This window comes from Girardinichthys multiradiatus, chromosome 15 (assembly GCF_021462225.1).
Source record: "Girardinichthys multiradiatus isolate DD_20200921_A chromosome 15, DD_fGirMul_XY1, whole genome shotgun sequence".
Taxonomy (NCBI): Eukaryota; Metazoa; Chordata; class Actinopteri; order Cyprinodontiformes; family Goodeidae; genus Girardinichthys; species Girardinichthys multiradiatus.
In genome coordinates, this window is record NC_061808.1 from 28694288 (window position 1) to 28712798 (window position 18511).

At 39.0% G+C, this 18511-nt stretch overlaps 1 protein-coding gene across 13 annotated transcripts in view; it reads left to right on the forward strand.

Moving 5' to 3' along the window:
• Positions 1 to 18414, forward strand: part of LOC124881654 (neurexin-3b-like) — a 435641-nt gene extending 417227 nt beyond the window's left edge. For 11 of the 13 annotated variants that reach the window (XM_047387341.1, XM_047387342.1, XM_047387343.1 and 8 more), the window contains 2 exons: positions 168 to 246; positions 15222 to 18414. In XM_047387341.1, coding sequence (XP_047243297.1) covers positions 168 to 246; positions 15222 to 16210 — 1068 coding nt within the window. In that variant the 3' untranslated portion in view covers positions 16211 to 18414. Of the gene's footprint in view, positions 1 to 167; positions 247 to 12261; positions 12830 to 15221 lie in introns of all 13 variants that reach the window. The other 2 variants (XR_007041703.1, XM_047387345.1) reach the window with 2 other exon arrangements.
• The last annotated feature ends 97 nt before the right edge of the window (positions 18415 to 18511 follow it).

An 18511-nucleotide genomic window follows, 5' to 3' on the forward strand; every position in this document is an offset into this window, starting at 1 on the left:
TTTAGGTAGATGAATCTTACTCTTTTTGGGGCTACTAGATTGTGTTCCACAAGATTACAGTACAAGAACTGTACAAGAACTGCTTTGTAACGTTTAACTTTTTGTAACTGCAAAGAAAACAAATAAACCTGGTAAATGAATGAATAATCTTGTGTGTTTCTCCACAGACAACAGATGACATTGTTTCTTCAGCAGAGTGCTCCAGCGATGATGAGGACCTGGAGGAGTGCGACTCGGGACATGCAGGTGGGATGAGTGTGTTGAGTTGTGCTTGCTCTGAGATCTGGTCTATTTCTCCTTACCTTTCTTTGATTTGCCATTGAGGAGCTTCTCCTCTCAGCATCATGCCCCCCATGGGAGCTTCAAGTGTAACTTTAAAAAGAAAAGCAGCCCCAGTGAGAAAAACACATTTGTGTGAGGAGTTCTCCGCTCACACGAGGAGTTTTCAGAACTCTTTGGAGATGCATAAAAGCAGTGGGAGGCAATCTTCTATCTGCAGGTAATCCCAGTCGTAACCTTCACTGTACATATATCAAAGCACACAAGGCTATTGTCAGGACTCCAAAACAAGTTACACTAAGCTATGGGGCCACTGGCTGCAGACATGACGAAGCGTTGATGCTAATTTTGTTTTCTCAGCATCGTTTGAGAGCAAAACTTTACTGAACAAAGCACGAAATTAGCATCAAGCCACATGTCGCCTGCATTGATGCTTCAAAATGTATCTGTCCCATACATGGTTGAACCCCTCTTGCTGTGCGTGTGTGCCTTTCTCTCCTGACAGAGGATACATTTTGAGATTCTTTTGAGAACAAAGATGCTTTCAGTCTTTAGATACTGTGATATGTAGCAGACTAACTGCAACAGAGCCTCTTCCTTCCCCTTCTTCTTTCTCTTGTTTGTACCTCTGTTTCCTCGTCGGAGGCTTGCCTTACCTGAGACATTCTAATAGAGAACAGATATCCTCGAATTTCTGTGCAACACTGTCTCCCCCCCCGCCCCTCCCCCTTCCCTTTTACACCGCACAACACGCACAGACATGGCGCACTCACAAGGTATCACTTTGTGATTGCATCAAAGTGATAAGACACTCCGTGGAGATTAAAAATAAAAACAGAGCTGGAAATAAAACCCCTGATTCAGAAAGAGTGGTAATTTTGAGGCAACTTGGGTTTGGAGGACTTTTTTTTTTTTGGAGCAAGCAGCTGTCAGTCACATGTTCAGCCCTGGGAGCAGCTGGCACACGTCCTAATAACGTGGTAAAAACCAGGAGACTGTGAGCCGTATTAAAACTGGCTCAGCATTTGACAAGCTGCTCCACTCTGGCCCTCAGAAAATCATTAACAGCTCAGGCTATTTGATTGCTTCACTGTCCTTCAAAATGCCATCACCGCAGACTAATTGATGCTGCGCTAATCTGCCCAAACATGGCCCCACTGAACGCTCAGCATATGTCCACTTTTCTCTGCTAATAATATGGCTGAATTTAAACAATGCACAGCCCCTGTTTTTTGTGGGAGTTGCAATTGCACATTAATTTATTTAGAGGTGAAATTTGCTGTTTCACTGATGCTTTTTGGAAGAAGTTCATTACCTTTTAGTATTTAGCTTATTTTTTTTTACAGAAAGTCATTTTCTGTATCTACAAGCTTCATCAAGCAAGCTCTGCTATATTTAGTTGGGGATTATCTAAAAACACATTTTTGCATCTCATACAGTGTCATCCATAAAGAAATACATACCCCTTCTACTATACTATATTTTGTGACATTTTAATGTATTTTATTGGAATTTTACGATGGACCAACACAAAGCAGTGTGCAATTGCAAAGTTGAAGGCAAGTGATCCCTCAATTTAACATTTCTTTTAAAAATCTAAAAAGTATGGCAGGTATTTATATTCAGCCCCCTTCACTCTAACAACTCTAAATAAACTGCATTTAGAAGTGACCAAATTATTAAAAAGTCCCCCTGTGTTTAATTTCATCTCAGTATATATGCAGCTGTTCTGTGAAGGTCTCGGAGGATTTTTGTGAGAACCTTAGTCAACAAATAGCATCAGGAAGAAAAAAGAGAAAAGCGTCCTCCTCCACCAAAAGCAGAAACAGAAATCAGCAACAAGACAACTAGTAGTCATGTGCTCCACAAATCTGTCTGTTTTGGAAGTGCAGCAAAAATAAAGCCATTTTGCACAAAAGCCATGTTGGGGACACCGCAAACATGTGGAAGAAGAGAAGATATCAAAATTTAACATATCATCCCCACTCTGAAGCATGGTGGTGGCTGCATCATCCTATGGGTATACTTTTTCTCAGCAGGGACAGGGAAGCTGGTCAGAGTTGATTGGAAAGGCGGTTTTATTAAGAATCTAGTCATGGGGGCTGAATACAAATGCACATCTCGTTTTCCAGCTACTTCACAATTATGCACTACAAACAGCAAAGTTTGTGACTGAAATGTTAAAAAAATTGAAAATCTGAAAATGCTTCAGCGGTGTGAATACTTTTACAAGGCAGTTTAAGTGCTTTTCATTAAATATCAAACCCAAACCCAAGTTTCTTCAAAAAGTCAAAGTGCAAGCTTTTTATCTCTGTAGAACATGGTACCCTTCCCTCATATAGTGGCAACATAGACACACCCATACCAACCATATATTCCACCATGTTGACACAGAAATTCATTCCCTCATTCTCAGCTCCACGTCCAGTCGTTTGACCAGTTGCATGACATGATGTTGGTTTCTTTTCTGTTGCATTTTCTGTTTTCTGTGATGCACATGTGAACATGAGCTGGGTTGCTTAAGATTTGAGCTTTTTTTTGTTAATCTTTGGGGTCAAGGTGGGTAGAGCGATGTGATTTACATTTTCTTTTATTTCATTATTTTGTTTTGTGTACTGTTATTATATAATTTCTTTGATATCATCACCATCGTCATCGCCATCATCACCATCCGTCAGCCATCCTCCAAGCAAGGATAGAGTTGCTCCTCGCATGAATTTTTGGTGGTTGGAAAAAAATTCAAACTCCTCCCCCTCATCAAGTTTGTGTCCATTATGTGCCACTTATGTGCCGTGTGGCTCGTACAGAAACATCCTGACCTCATTTTCAGTACAACATAGGGAAATGAACGGCAACAAAATCTTTTCTTGCCATCATTTTGTTTTGTTATGGGTCTTCGTGCCAACAACCCCATTCTGTCTTGAGAAAGTTGTGTGTGAAAGACTGACCTCCCCGACCCTCCCTTTAGCAATCCCGCCAACTACTGTCTCCTTTTCCGAGTGTTAACCCCTCTTCCCTCCATTCTGAGTAAGCCACCTCCTATCTTTTAGCCTTTCTGCATATACATGTCTGTTTGAATGCAGATGGCATAAAAAGACTTTTATTGCCACAAAGTATATCTGTTTTTCTATTCTATCTGTTGCTCCAAGTAGAAGGCATTTGTGGCATGCTTTGTCCTGGACTAACTACTGTAATACCTCCCCCCCCGTGTCCCCTTTCTACTGTTGCATGGACATGATTGGCATCCATATTATATGCTGCTTTCTTTCCACCCATAAATCTCAGGCTAATCCCCACCTGGCTTCTACTACATGTCAATGTGCATGCTGGGGGCTACAGCGACAGGTCCAAGCACCACCAACGTATCCCGTAGCGTCCTCTTTGCTCAGTGGTGTCTAGTGTTTGTGTCGGCTGTCGTCTTGTGGTTGTGGTGTCTGTTTGTTTAATAAAATACTGCTATGTCTTATCCCTTTCCCCCCTACTTTACCCCCCATGGGAGTTCCACAGGAGAGAGCAAACAAAGAGTGTGCAGAAAGTTCTTTGTATTATGATCTGCACATACCTTCTTAGCTACAGGTTGAAGGAGAATGCAATGAAATTACTGGAGAAAAATAACTTTAGAGAAATCAAAAACACACAAGTCCATTCTGGTTTCATTTTACACTGATTAACTGTGTGGCAGCTCATCATTACCATGTAATCTGAGCAATTCCGTGATTAATATCTAATTGCTTGATTGCAATTAATGCAAATGACTACTCACAACTCCACAAATAGACACTACAGGCATCAGTTAGCTTGTTAAATGTTGCTCATGACAGTGCAAAAACAAAAAAGACTGAACAACTAAGGTAGGGGAGGGATGTCAGGTGGTGGAAAGACATCAGTAATGACCTTGGAGAAACATGAAAAGACCTTGTCCTTGTATAGATGAGACCACAGTACAAATGTTTGTTTGTAATGCACAGAAAACCAAACAGTACATCAACACAAACGCCTAATCTCATATTGTCAATTATTGGAGGCGTGGTGATGGACCGAAGAGAACTGTCCACAAATTCATAACAGCATACAACAAAGAGCTAAAGGAATGTTGTAAAGAAAAGTGGTCCAAAATTTGTTTTGACAGACGTGGAAACTTTTTTTTGGCAAATTACAATCTAGCTTAAAGTTTTTAGCTCCTATTTGAAACTGACATTTGATTTTGCTGAAATTTTACTTTGTTAAAATGAGTAAATTAGGAGCAAAAGAAGCAGCCTGATTGTTCCACATTCTTTCAGAGTTAGCAGTGGGGAATAAAGTTTATCTAACATTATTGACAGTTCATTAGTTGTCCAATAATGTGGCCAAAGAGACATAAGTGTCCATGCGAGTTGAGTGTAAGCAGCTACAGGCAAATTGGTGGAAGTAGTGGCAGAGCTGATTTGCATTTGCCTGGTTCTATGCATTTTAAATGAGGCAACAGGCTAGAGTTCCATCAAAGCCATTTACAGGAATGAAAAGTTCATTTTTATAGATGAAAAAGCAGAAATATGTCATTATCATGAACATTGGTGATATTTTAGTATGTCTATCAATTCCACCAGAATTCAGTGCAGATTTATAATCGGGGGGGGGGGGTTCCAAGGATGTGGCATCATGCCTAGATTGAGTCCACATGTTCAGTTTTACTTCTCCTGGCTCACTTCTCAACATAAACATGCAAGTAGGCTGATTCGGTCCTTTTTAAACACATCAATGTAATTTTCCTCCACGGTAACTTGCTATGCGTGTGTAAGTGAAGCCCATCATTAAAGAGAGACAGTGTTTTTAACAAACAGGCCATAAATGGTCCTGCAGGCACCATTACCCTCAGCCTTTGATCAAGTGGAACATGGATCAAACAGATGGAACACATAAATAAGAATGATATAAGCATAAATGTCTCCTCATCCCATTGGCTTTGGATGGGTAACATTTAGGGTCTATTACTCACACTGCTGTTAGACTGAAGGCAGGGATCTTTCCATTACTGCCTATGAAGAGTGAGTGTGAGGTAGAGGATGAGGTATGATAGGGATGCATCAGTGAGTTTCCTCATGGTGTCGACTGTGGCCTTGGTCATGGCCCGCTGGGTCGGCTGTCACTTCAACGCTGAGCTGAGATCAGTTTAAAGGTTATCCGGCTGACACATGTCCGCCGAGTGCAGGGACGCAGCCTAATGGCTATGCAGCAAATCGACCAGCTGACAGGGGCGAGTCGCCACGCCTGCTGAAGATGCCAATTCAAAGCCCCAGCAGGCAGCCAGCCACATGATGACAGATTAGGACCTTCCGAACGCTCCAGAACAGAGTTGTTGGGGGCCCTTCCATCCCTGTAACGCAGTCCCCACTCATCAGAACTGTTCACAGCACAACGTTCAGCTTTTAAGATCGGAATGAATGACCATCAGTGACAGTTTATGGTGGCTGAAGGCATGCAAAGACGAGATAAGATATTTAAATGGAGTAGAGTGCTTTCAAGGTGCACATTTTTGGGAAGCTCAGCCAATGAACAGCACACCAGTACAATCCCTGCCATGACTCTGTGTGTGAGCTGCTGGTTCCCCGGTAATCGGTTCGGCATCTACATTAGGTGGAGGTGAATAAATCTGCTACAGCAGGTTTCTAGGCACAATGCATGCGTCATAATGGGATTTCAGGGCCCTGCACCACTGTCTCACCCACATCTTGCTGGATCAAAATCCTATTGACTCAGTTCAGCGGCGGAAAATGCCAGTCTACCAAGTCGCTCGCTTTAACCGTGTCGCATTGTCAAAATCCCTCGCACAACGTCAGGAATCATCTGCATCCGGAAACCTCAGCAAACACTGGATAGACAGGCAGATCAGGCTGGGGAGAGAAAAGAGGGAAAGGAGTGGAGGAAAAGTGTTGCTCTGAGTTTTCTTCGTCTGTAGCCCTGAAGCTGCTGATGTAGTCAATCAGATCTAATTCAGTTAAATTCCTTTAGAAAAAGCTATGCACACATTCAGCAGGCATTAAGGGTCATAAGTGTCACAAATGAAGAACTAAATATGCTCAGTAAATGTTAAATAAAGATTTATATATTAAATAACATAACTGACATGATTTTTTCAGTTTTATTCATGTTTCTATTACATCAAAAAGACCCTTACATCAGATCGGTTAACCTGCCTAGCAACACAACTGCAGACCAATAATTGTGTATGCTTTTAACATCTGATAGTGTGCTTTTAACAGTGCTACAACATAATATATTACTGTAAATAAATGTTTGTTTATTTTATTTTCTGAAGAGGGACATTTTGCATTGATGAACATTTTGAACAACACAAATATAAATGCACCCAGTTATAGCTCAGGCTGATTTGCATTGTTTGTCTCCCTGCCAGTACAGACTGAATGACCTAAAATTAATAACGTAAAAAAAGACAAACAAACAATGCATGAAAACATCAAGATAAAATACATCATATAAGAAATAGAGTATTTTAAACATTCAGGCTAGTAGTCAAATTCCATATATAAACCTTATATACACAATATCACAATTGTATATTGTAACCAAGCATCCTATAAAAACAGACACATACACATTTACACAGATGTGTGTCTGTGTATGTACTTGCCTCCACATGTGACAAACGCATACACACGCACGGCATAAATAATTCCACAAAACATTTGTTTTACCAACTATGTTTACATATATGGGCAGATATAAGCCATCCTTTTATCTGCTTTTAAAAGTATTAAAAGTTGGAAATTCCCTGACAGTGATTGGCAGGGTGGTCCAAATGTTATCCTCAATGATAGACAGAACTGTCTGACCAAAGGTAATAAGTTTAGGTGGACTAATACACTCACATCTGCTGGAGGCTCTGGTTATTTTACTGAAAGAAGCACACACAGCTGGAGCTTTATGGATGTTTTTGATACATCTAAAATTTGGAAGGTTATATTCAACCTTTATTATTTTCAATCAGAACACACAGAGCTCACTCTGTTTGGACAAAAACCAAACTGGAATGAATGCAGATTGTCCCCATCATTAGGTGCTCCAGATGAAGTTGGACAACCCATTTTTCATCTATTTTTGATATAATTGATAACACACTGATTGGTCTGTAGTTAAATGCACACTACCGGTCAAATGTTGTATAACACCTTTCTCATTTAATGGTTGTCTTCATGTTTATGACTATTTTACATTGTATGTAGATTCTCATTTGAGGCATCCAAACTGTTAATGAACACATATGGAATTATATAGCTAACAAAGAAATTGTAAAAGAAATTTAAATATGTTATATTTTAGATTCCTTAAAGTAGCCACCATTTGCTGTGATGACTAAAATATTAACCTTTAGCCCTCTCTCAATGAACGTCTGGTAAGTTCTTTCAAGACTCTTTGGAAAACCATTTCAGGTGACCTCCTCATGAAGCTCATGGAGAGAATATCAAGAGATCACAGCAGACATCAAAGCAAAGGGAGGCTATTTTGAACAATCTAAAATATAAAAATGTTTAGAGTTATTTTACACTTTGTTTACTACATAATTCCATGTGTGTTCATTCATAGTTTTGTTGCCTTTGGCGAGAATCTACAATGTAAATAGTCATGAAAATAAAGAGACCCATTAAGTGAGAAACTGTACCTAAAACCTTTGACCGGTAGTGTATCTCGCATATATTCCCCGCCTTAAAGCTTGGGGTTACCACCACAAATTCCCAAGTTTAAGGGACTATAGTATCCTTAAAAGATAGATTTAATGTGCCAGAGCCAACAAACACCAACAAATCCTTATTTTCATATGTGATTTTAAAATCTGGTTTGCCAAAACAGCCAGGCGAGGGAAACAACTGAGCTATGTCAAGCACAGACCCGAAAAAGAAGCTGTTTGAACTAGCAGCCAGAATATTGAGATCTCTCACCCGACTGTTATTTATAGAACGCTTTAAATGTACGCCATTTGTAGTACCAGAGTTACTTTATTTCTGCTCTTTGTAAATTTTAACCAATCAGTAGCCAAGCCAGTCTTTAACAACTGCTTCAACAGTGCACCTCTGTTAGCCATGAACATCCTGCCCTAGAAAGTTACCCTTTTTCCTATATCTCTCCCTCTGCAAATGTAAGGGGCCATAATCCTCATGATTGACTCATCAAAAAGATTACACTCACTGTCGAGGTTCTCACAAGACAGTAGTTTGACCCAGTTAAAGCTGCACAGTGCTGCAACTAAACAGTCTTGCAATTTACCGAGTATTTATTCATGTAATCATTTGGATGAGATTGAAAATTCATACATTAAATAAATATTACCCTGAATTTTTTTAATGTTTCATTAAATTAGTAAATGTAAAAATAAAAAAATTAATTCATTTCTATCAAAGACCAAAACAGATGCAATCTAATGAACAAATTTAAATAGAATAGTAATATATTAATATTCTTTTTTAAATTTGCAAGTATATTAATTTGTGAGTAATTTATTATAAAGAAGATTTAAATATTAGGTAATTAAATGTGAAAATGATTTATCAAAATGTGTTTCCAAGTGGGATTATGGAATAACATTTTATTGTATTTTATTTTATTGTGGACATTTAGGCCCTCAAATGTTGATAGAAAAAGTTGTTTAATAGTTTTATTTTTTATTCAATACAATTATAGCAATTTTATTCCATTTATCAAATATAGAAATATTTAACAAATTGCTATATATTTTTAATAGGTAAAAAATATTAATATTGACACTGAAAGATAGATCATTCGACTCATTCTCACATGAGAAAAGGAAGAGCTTCTGAAATAAATGCTGTTTCATGTTTTTTTTTTTTTTTTAATAAATGGGATTTTTCTCACTAACGCAGAGACCAGTCAGATGGCACAAAGACTCACCCGCTCTCCAAAGGTTGGGCCTTTCTTTCAGCTAAGTGGGAAGAAAAACTGAGTAAGTGGCAGCAGGTCTAACAAGGAGGGATAATTATTAGCTAAAAAGGACTCAGAGTAAAACGCCTCATCCATCGAGCAAAGTTTGGGAAAACAAACCCAATGTGGTTGAGCAAACCTATTAGCAAGACGCAATGTTTGTCTACCTCAGATATGCAGCAAGACGAGTGGAGCTTGTGCAGAAGCTTACACAGGATTAAAGTGTTTACTAAACATCAAGGTCCTCTGCACTTACTTTACTGGAGACCCCCACCACCTCATCCAAGCGCTTTGTTGATACAGAGTAAAGCTAACAATTGCCGAGAGCCGTTTGCCAAGAAGCAAGTAAAAGGGTGCAAACAAGGAGGGTGGAGCTGGATAAATAAGGCCGAGATGGAATCAGTTGCACTGTTACTGTTGTTTGTTTAACATTGCAGTTTATGTTATTGGAATATTATCACAGCGACATGAGCTGCTCCATCTGTGTCCTGCTGGTCTGCAGATCATGCTGAGGCAGTCCACACAGAATGACAGATCACACATTTAAGAAATGTCGAGCCCGTGCTTCCAGTTTGCTAAATGAGCAGCACTCCTGTTCTCAGCCTGCAGAGAAGGAACCCAGAGCTGATATGTGAAGACAAATGTGCACATCTCCTTAAATTCACCAGAGGCATAAATGAATTCACCGTCCTGCGCCCTCTTGTGGAACTCCAGATGTTTATCTGTCAAACAAAGGCTGTTGGTTATTCACACAACACAAAGCATCTAAACATTTCACAAAAAATGGGAGCTCATTAATTACCACTGTACTCCACCTCTTGATTAATTAGCGGATGTGGTTGGCTTAAATGCCATTTAATGTTGGTTATACATCACCCACCGTGCACCTTCTCTCCCTGTTAACCACTAACGAATGGTTTGAGAAAATATCCCGCAGCCCTTGGTGGCAAAGCCCTTAACTGACCACAGACCCCCTTCACCTTTCCCCCCTGGCTTGCTGTATTGTTATTGTATCTTACTCTCCCTAAATGCAACTTACTTAAAGCATGCATTAACCCAACTTCTTACAGTGGAACTAAAATCCAAAGAAACAAACAAAAGAACCCACGTGTTTTTTCCCTTATTTCTCTGACGTACATCCAGACTGCACGCCCTGTCCTGTGTTTAAAATACTAACAAGAGAAATGCAATAAAGTAACTAATAATAAGATTATTATTAGTTATATGAAGGTGGTGACATTTTACCTATAAGCTGTCCCTCCTCTCTTTGTCTGCCTCAGTGTGTGCTTTCTGGTTGTTCATCTTTGATAGTCTGACAGATTTAATTCTTTTCTTTCTTTCTTGCTTCTTGTCTTTTTTGTGCATATATGTTAACACACACATATATGCAAAACTGTTTCCTTTTTTTTCTAATAATGTCCAGTTTTTTAACTTTCTGCTAATTTGCTGAGAACTGCAAATGTTTTGATGATTGTTTTTTTTCTTCCTAAAACGGGGAGTTCAGGATTTTTCAAGTGGGGTTCTATTAAAAGGTTGAGCATTTAGTATTTTTGCTGCAGTGGATACATTTCTTGCCACCTATATTTAGTATAAATCCAGATTAGTTGGTCCTGGAAGCCGAAGTTAGCGGCTATTTCGAGAGGGGCCAAGACCAAAGTGGACTTTTGCTTTCTTAAAACAATTTCAATCTCAAAAAATGTGATTGTGGTTTATTTTGTGAACCTTTAGGGATGTACCAATATGAAAGATTTGGGCCTATATAGATATCTGATATTATTATTGTTGTGATGGCCCATAACCAATTTTTACTGATATATATATATATATAAATTTCCCAACCCTTTCGACGCCTTGAAAAAATAACCACACGGCTGACTTTGCTTCTCTGCTTTAGTTGAACACCCCAGTATCTTTTCGCTGCATCGCTATCACATGCCCAAACAGATACCACATGGCCATCTCCCTCCTGGAACATCTAAACAAATGGCAACAAGATGGAAAAAAAAGGTTTCAAAAAATAAGCATCAAATGACCTAATCAGCTGTTATGCGCAGAAAATATTATCTTAATGCATTTGAGTATGTCTTTCATATTTTTTTGTAAATTTAGAGATTTGGGAAATTTTAAAATAATTAATTAATAACTTGAGATATTGATTGTTAATACTTATAATTTGATTGTGAACCTCTTAACACAGCCGAGGTGACGTATGTATTCCACTAATCTCGGTTTATGCAAATGCCACGCAAACATAGGATCATATTCTAAAACCTTTGCTGACATCTAGTGGTCAGTGTTATGCTCGGTTAGGCATAATTTTGGATACTTTATCCCTACATTTATACCCAATCTATGTGTTATATTGAGATGAACAATTTCTAGTTCATTTAGCATCTGCTCGACAGAAGCAACCCAAGGGTTCCTTAACCCTCGCTAAACAAGCATGACAATAGTTTACAGGTAAATAATGTGCTGTGAGTTTATTTTGAGATTGGAGTTGATCACTTTGGTCTTGGCCCCTTTTGGACTTGCCATTAGCATCAACAAGGATTTATCCAAACTGAAGATGCTGATATTGATAGTTATGTGCTGTAGGTAAGATATTAAATGCTTCCATCCTTAAAACAGAACCTCACTTCAAAAACCTTGAATTATCCTTTTTATTAAAATTATGCTTCCTCTTTTCCCTATGAAGTTATTGCTATTTCAGAAGGTTTTCATATTGGGTCTCAAATTATTGCTGCTGTATTTGAGTTTCAAATTGATGCTTTCATAGAGAAAAAAGAGAAGCCACCTACAAAATAGACCCCCACCGCTTTTATTGAAAGTTCTTCCAAACTGATTCTGTGCTTATCTTTAACGCTCACCTGTTCTTGAATAGCTATATCTAATTTGAAATTTGGATCTAATCAATGAATGTTGAATTTTTGTGCATGACAAAGAAGTTGCAGCTTAGGGTTTGTAAAACTGTCAGTGTTGAGAGTGCTGTTCTCTTTTGTAGATGGGCATGTATATGCTCATTGTTTGTGTATCCCCATCCCTTCCTTACAGCCAAAAGCTCTAATGCCGCCCGACCGCTTCGTGCCGCCTTTACATGGACATGGCAACTGATGTACACGTTCACCCCCATCTATGTCATTTCCTTCCTAGTATGTTCATAGGTCCCAACCCGTGTCACGCTCCTTCCTCCCAAACCCTTTATGTAGAGACTCTTAAGATATGTACAGTTAATTTTGTTCATGACTGATGAACAAGTTAATGTTGAGCAAAAGAAGAAAAAAATAAGCCAGAGTCGTCTGATCAGGCTGTAGATATTTACTGAGATTTAATGATAGAAGTAGGAATCCTAAATGTACAGTTTTCTTTTTTATGAAACAAAATAACTTTTCAAAGTAGAAAAAAAGATCTCCTGAGCAGAATGGCGAAGATTACTTTCATGTCATGTGTGTGGATGTATGTGCTGTTGCCTCCCTATACCATCCTGTCTAAACAGAGAATAATATACTACGTAACCAGAAGCTGTTAAAGAGAATCTAACCTGTCCAAAGGCATTCTTACACAACTTTTTTTTGTAAATTTTGTTTTCTTCCTGCCAAAATCATGCGGGCAATTTGTTGATGTAAGTTGAAAAAAGCTGATGGTATGCTTTCCTCCTTTTTTTGTAGGCTTTTATGATTTTCCAAGCTAACTTTGGTTTTCTTTACCTGTTTTCCTTCTTACCTACTACTAATCCTTTATCTGAATAGCTCTATCTGTGGCTTTATTTTGTGAATGTTTCGTTTTTCTTTTATTACAATGTTTGCTCTAATTCCAAAGACATTTTGCAATGCCTTAATTACTGTTATGTTATTTTACTGTTTCCTTTTTTTCATTTCCATTCTGTTTTCCTTTATTGTTCTAAAAGGTTTGCATCTCTTTATAGTGCCGTTTGTGAGCCTTTGCAATGTACAAACAAGCCACTTTGGCAAGAGGAAATGCAGCTTCAATTGACATCTGAATGTTTCAGGCTATTTGTAGGTTTCCCACAGGTACATGGGTTTATTAGAAATAGGCAATTATGGGAAAGGGATTCCTTACTTTTTCCCATGCCAAAACGGGGAGCACAAGCTGTTACAAGCAAGATCCAAGTCATACAAGTCAGCAAACATTCAGGTGTCGCTGAACTGCCTGGTGCCATTGTGGTAACTGTAGGGTCAAAAGGCAAGAGGTTAGGACAATTAGGGGAGCCCATTGAAGCTAAGGGAACTAGATCTTCCTTTTATACTTTGGAGTGCTTCTACTCAAAGAAGAAACCATTTAATTGTTTTGTTGGCTAAAGTAATCCTTAGGGCTAAAAAGCACATATCCAAATACACTCTGTACAAATATTTTACAAAAATGGTCCAGTAACATGCAAACACTGCAAAAAGGCTGCATAAAGATTGCAACAACACTGTACACATATAGTCCGACACCATAGACTCCTACACATACCAACACCATACAGGCACTTTACTGGAAAAGGATTTTTCGAAACTGGATTTTTAGTCAAAACAGGAGGTTCTAGAAAGAGGAAGACCAACTCCAGAGCTGAAAGATGTGCTTCAAACAAGTTGAGGAAGGTAACCCGCTCTTTTCAACCGGAGTGGTAACCCTGAAAACAGTGTGGAGTACATGGATTTATCTTGGCACTGAATGGGTAGCATACACTGAACATTAGCGTCCACAACAGAAAGTTAAAGGAGAACCAGGAGATTTTAAAAGACTTAGATTTATGCAACCTGCTTCCATAGACTTCATGTACAAATAAAGATAAGTTATTTTGTCATATCATATTGTACAAAGCCTATAAAATACAAAGATTGTACAAATATAGTAAAAACCCTAACACCATACAAGGATTGAGAAATACTGTACCCGTGTAGAAACCCTGTGCAACACTTACCAAACAAATAACAACACATATCGTATCATACAGAAACTGCCTGACTCCATACAAGAATCACACACATACCATACCAAAACCCTACAAATGCAATACAAGCACTAAGATCTTACAAAGATTGTACAGATATCATACAGTATACAAACCTTATGCAATACTGTCTAAACAATGAACAAACCTTGAATCGCCACAAATACAACACAAAAACACCAGACAAGAAGTTTATTTACTTTAATCTTACAGCTGCTCAAAGATGATGGTGCATCCATTTTTAGTGCTGGAGTTTCACATATTTTGTATGCATCACAAACTTTTGTATTTTGGTTTCTTCTTTAATTAATGAACAGTGATCTGAATATATGGTGTGGTTTTGAACCCTTGACGTCAGACTTATCAATCCTAGTTAAAAGAGTACATCGTTTCTTTTTACAATTATTGTTGTTTACTTGGTTTTAGGGCGAATAACATAACTCTATTACACATTGCAGTACGGTAATTCTTTTTGTACTTATAGTCCATCTTTCGATCTTGACACTTAAGAGACAAATCAAATGTTTCCTATGACGGCTTATAGTTTTAAGTAGTTGCAGACAGAATCATAAAAAGCAACAATTAAAGCTCACCACATATGAAAAATAAGTCAGCATGACTCACATAGAACATATTCTCTTAGCCTCATAGCCTAACCTAACCTAAGTCATTTGATTTGGCAGTTAGGCTATAAGGGCAACAATATGTTATATTGCTGTCTGAGCGTATAGGATATGCAGGAGTTAATATGAGGTATCAGTTTAATGTGGCTCACCCTTGTGCATCCCTCAAAGCCTTTTGATGCAATGTAAACTTAATTTATGGCTGTTTTTTTCTTTTGGTTTTGGTCTTGTTTGGTTCTGAGTTTCATTGTTTTTGCACTGGTACGGTACTTTCTATTCTTTCTCCATTTTCTTTTTACTTTATTTTCTCTTCATATCAAGCTTTGCTTCTTGCATTTTTCTGTTCTCTTTTTTGTGTATGTTTGATTGCTTCTTGCTTTGGTGGTAGGAAACTTTCTATCCTCTGATTTCCTTCTTCCTGTTTCTGCTTGCAGGAGGGGAGCTAGTCGTCCCCGTGCTAGTCGAGGACCCTATAGATATCCCTTCTGTATCCACCCGTTCACCCTTCATCCCCCTTCCCCCAACCCTCCACCCTGTCCTCACCATTATCGACACCACCAAAGAATCCTTGGCCATAGCCACAGAGGCGGGGGTACCTTGCTTGTCGGACCGAGGCAGCGATGATTGTGATGGTGGTGATGATGGTGATGATGATGATGATGATGATGATGAGGGCATGGTGATTTCGGGGTTTGGCTCTGGCGAAGCTTTCGACTCTAGCCTGCCCCCGACTGACGATGAAGATTTTTACACCACCTTCTCCCTGGTAACAGATAAAATCTTGACCACATCGGCTTATGAAGGCGGCTACAAAGCTCTCGTGCCCAAGTGGGAACCCAAGGACTTGAGGCCTAGCAAAGCCTCAGAGGGAGGTAGGACTACACCCACCTCACCTCTGCCTGATGTCCGGGGCACACCGCCTGCTGCGGTCCCCTCCGATATGCCACCCAAGCTGCCTGCAGGGAAAATGGACAACCGCGAGGTAAAACCTCTGCAGCCAGACATGCCAGTCCTGCTGCCCTTGCCGACATCCTTTGATGTGGACGGCACCAAGCCAAGGGGACCCTTCATCACTTCACCCATGCTGCGCACAGTACCTGCTGCCTTGCCCACGGTGCCCGGTGTGGTGAAGCGCGTGCCACCCGGAGTCTCGGAGGTGATCCGTGAATCCAGCAGTACCACGGGCATGGTGGTGGGAATTGTCTCAGCTGCCGCCCTCTGCATCCTCATTCTCCTCTACGCTATGTACAAGTACAGGAACAGGGACGAGGGTTCCTACCAGGTGGATGAAACGCGCAACTACATCAGCAACTCTGCGCAAACCAATGGCGCTGTAGTGAAGGATAAACCACCCAGTGGTAGCGCCAAAGGCAGTGCCAGTAGCAAGAGACCGAAAGACAAGGATAAGGAATATTATGTATAGAAATCAAATCATTTCACAACACATGAATAAACTGTTTGGAACAAAGGTAAAACATTCTGACAGTACCATATTGGCAACTGTGATTTAAAAAGAACAAATTTTCTGAGAACTCTAGACTCACAGAGTCGCTTACAGATGAACTTCAGCTCACAGAAGCACACTTACTATTGTAAGCGTTACAAAGAGACAATGCAGTACAACTTCATCGGGACAATTTGAAAAGTCCCCGCTGGAGACATTTGGCAGTGTGAATTATCACTCAAACACCCCACATGACCCCAAGTGACTGTGAAGAGGTGTGTAATCCTTGGAGTTCTACTGACCCTGTCCATTGTAACCCTGTAAAATACGATCACTGTCATTTTGGCCATTCTGAGCATGCATGTGAGGTGTATGTGATGTGGTGCTGGCATCTGTGTAAGAGAGGGACCTCAAGAAATCATGATTTTTGGGGAAAGTTAGAAGTCAAAAAATATATATATATTTTTTTTGCTACTCAAACGGTTTATTAAATGCAACCGTCATGGACGCGACATCAGGTAAAGTATACCTGTGCTTAAAAGTGTGTTTTTAATTCTGGTTTATTTTTTATTTATTTATCCCTTTACTTATTAATATATTTATTAAAATGAACGATTTTCTGTCTCTTGTCAAAGAATATAATGGTCAGCCGGGTTTTGACTAGACAGTGTTCAGTCATCGCTGCAGGAAATAAATGTCATGTATCTCAAACGTCTTCGCTCCCTTGGCATCCAAATTCTAGATGTTTCTCAAGCTTGCAAAAGCAAACTGAGTTTTCAGAAAAGTTGGAGACATAGTTATTTCTCTAAATTTGTCATTAAGTATGCAGGGATGCACCAAAATGAAAAATTGGACCTATATCGATACCCGATATTAATATTGCCCTCAATATTGCCCAATATTTACTGACATTATATATATTACATAAATTTACCCACCCTTTCGATACCGTGAAACAATGCTGACATTGTTTCTCCGCTTCAGTTGAACCCCCCCCCAAAAAAAAAAGCTGTGCTGCATCACTATCACATGACCAAACAAATACCACATGGCCAACCCCCTCCCCTCCTCCTGCAACACACACACAAACAGCAACAAGATGGAAATAAAAATCGGTTATCAATATTGGCCCATTTTTACTTGTGGGATCTTTACGATATGTTAAAGAATTACTTACATCGACTCATGAGGATGTCAGTGCAGATACGTCATGCATCCTAAATATTTTGTTTCCTTTATTTTCTGTTTTAATTGACATGCTGTGTTAAAATACTGATGTCTGCAAACACTATAATTGTCACAGTTATCGAAGAAAACAAATGTAGGGTAAAAACTTACTGCAGTGTCACCAAGTTTGTTTTTTTTCTTCAGTTTTCACTGAAAACTGTGTCAAAACAAAAGTGTTTACATAGTTTATCACAGCTAGCTAGTGTTTTTGGGACTCATTGTACAGAAAAGTTAAATTTTCTGTAGGATATTTTTTCTTTGGTCCTCCTAATGTCCAGACAGTTGTACATTTGATTTGATCGTATTTATTTTTTTGCCGTAGCAACATGTCGTTTTTTTGTTTGCCCTGGAGTGAATAATGGATGTCGACAGGAAAAAGTCCAGAGAGACTGGAGGTCTAGTCTCTCCGGATGGCATTTATCTTCAGTCGCATGAAAATTCAACCATCTGATGCTGTCTACATCTCCCTCGGATCTTGCGTGAGGGTCTTCTTCTGAAATTATGTTTTCATCATGTGTATTTATTTTTTTATTGGAAATCTTAAAAAAAAAATAAGAGTATAAAACAATAAAGACTGATCGTGGTGGATTTGGAGAGCTGTGCTGGCACCTTACTGACTTACAGCTTCGGTTTCTTTGTTTTTCTTTTTGATTTCATTTTTACTGTGACGTTACTGTCTTGTCTGTTCAACTTGTCAATTTACTTTTTTTTCAGTTGTATAGTTAATTTCACGTCTCATTTATATGACATTATGTTCTAGGAAATCAATGTTTTTTATGTCCTTATTTATTGCAGAAATTAGTTGTCATTCATTTACACGCAAATCAGTCCGTCAGTGTGTATTTGTCTTTTTCATTCTTTTTGTGTTGGTACTTGGCTTTTAAACCAGTTAATTATTGTCTTCTGCTCCCTTGACTTCAAACAATTCCCAGAAATAAAAAGAAAATGTTCCCAAATCTTTTGGATGTTCAGCTGTGGGTGTCACTCATTCATTCACCTCATGCTATGAAAGCAGGAGGCGGAGCAGGAAGAAGATGGATGCCAAAGACTGTT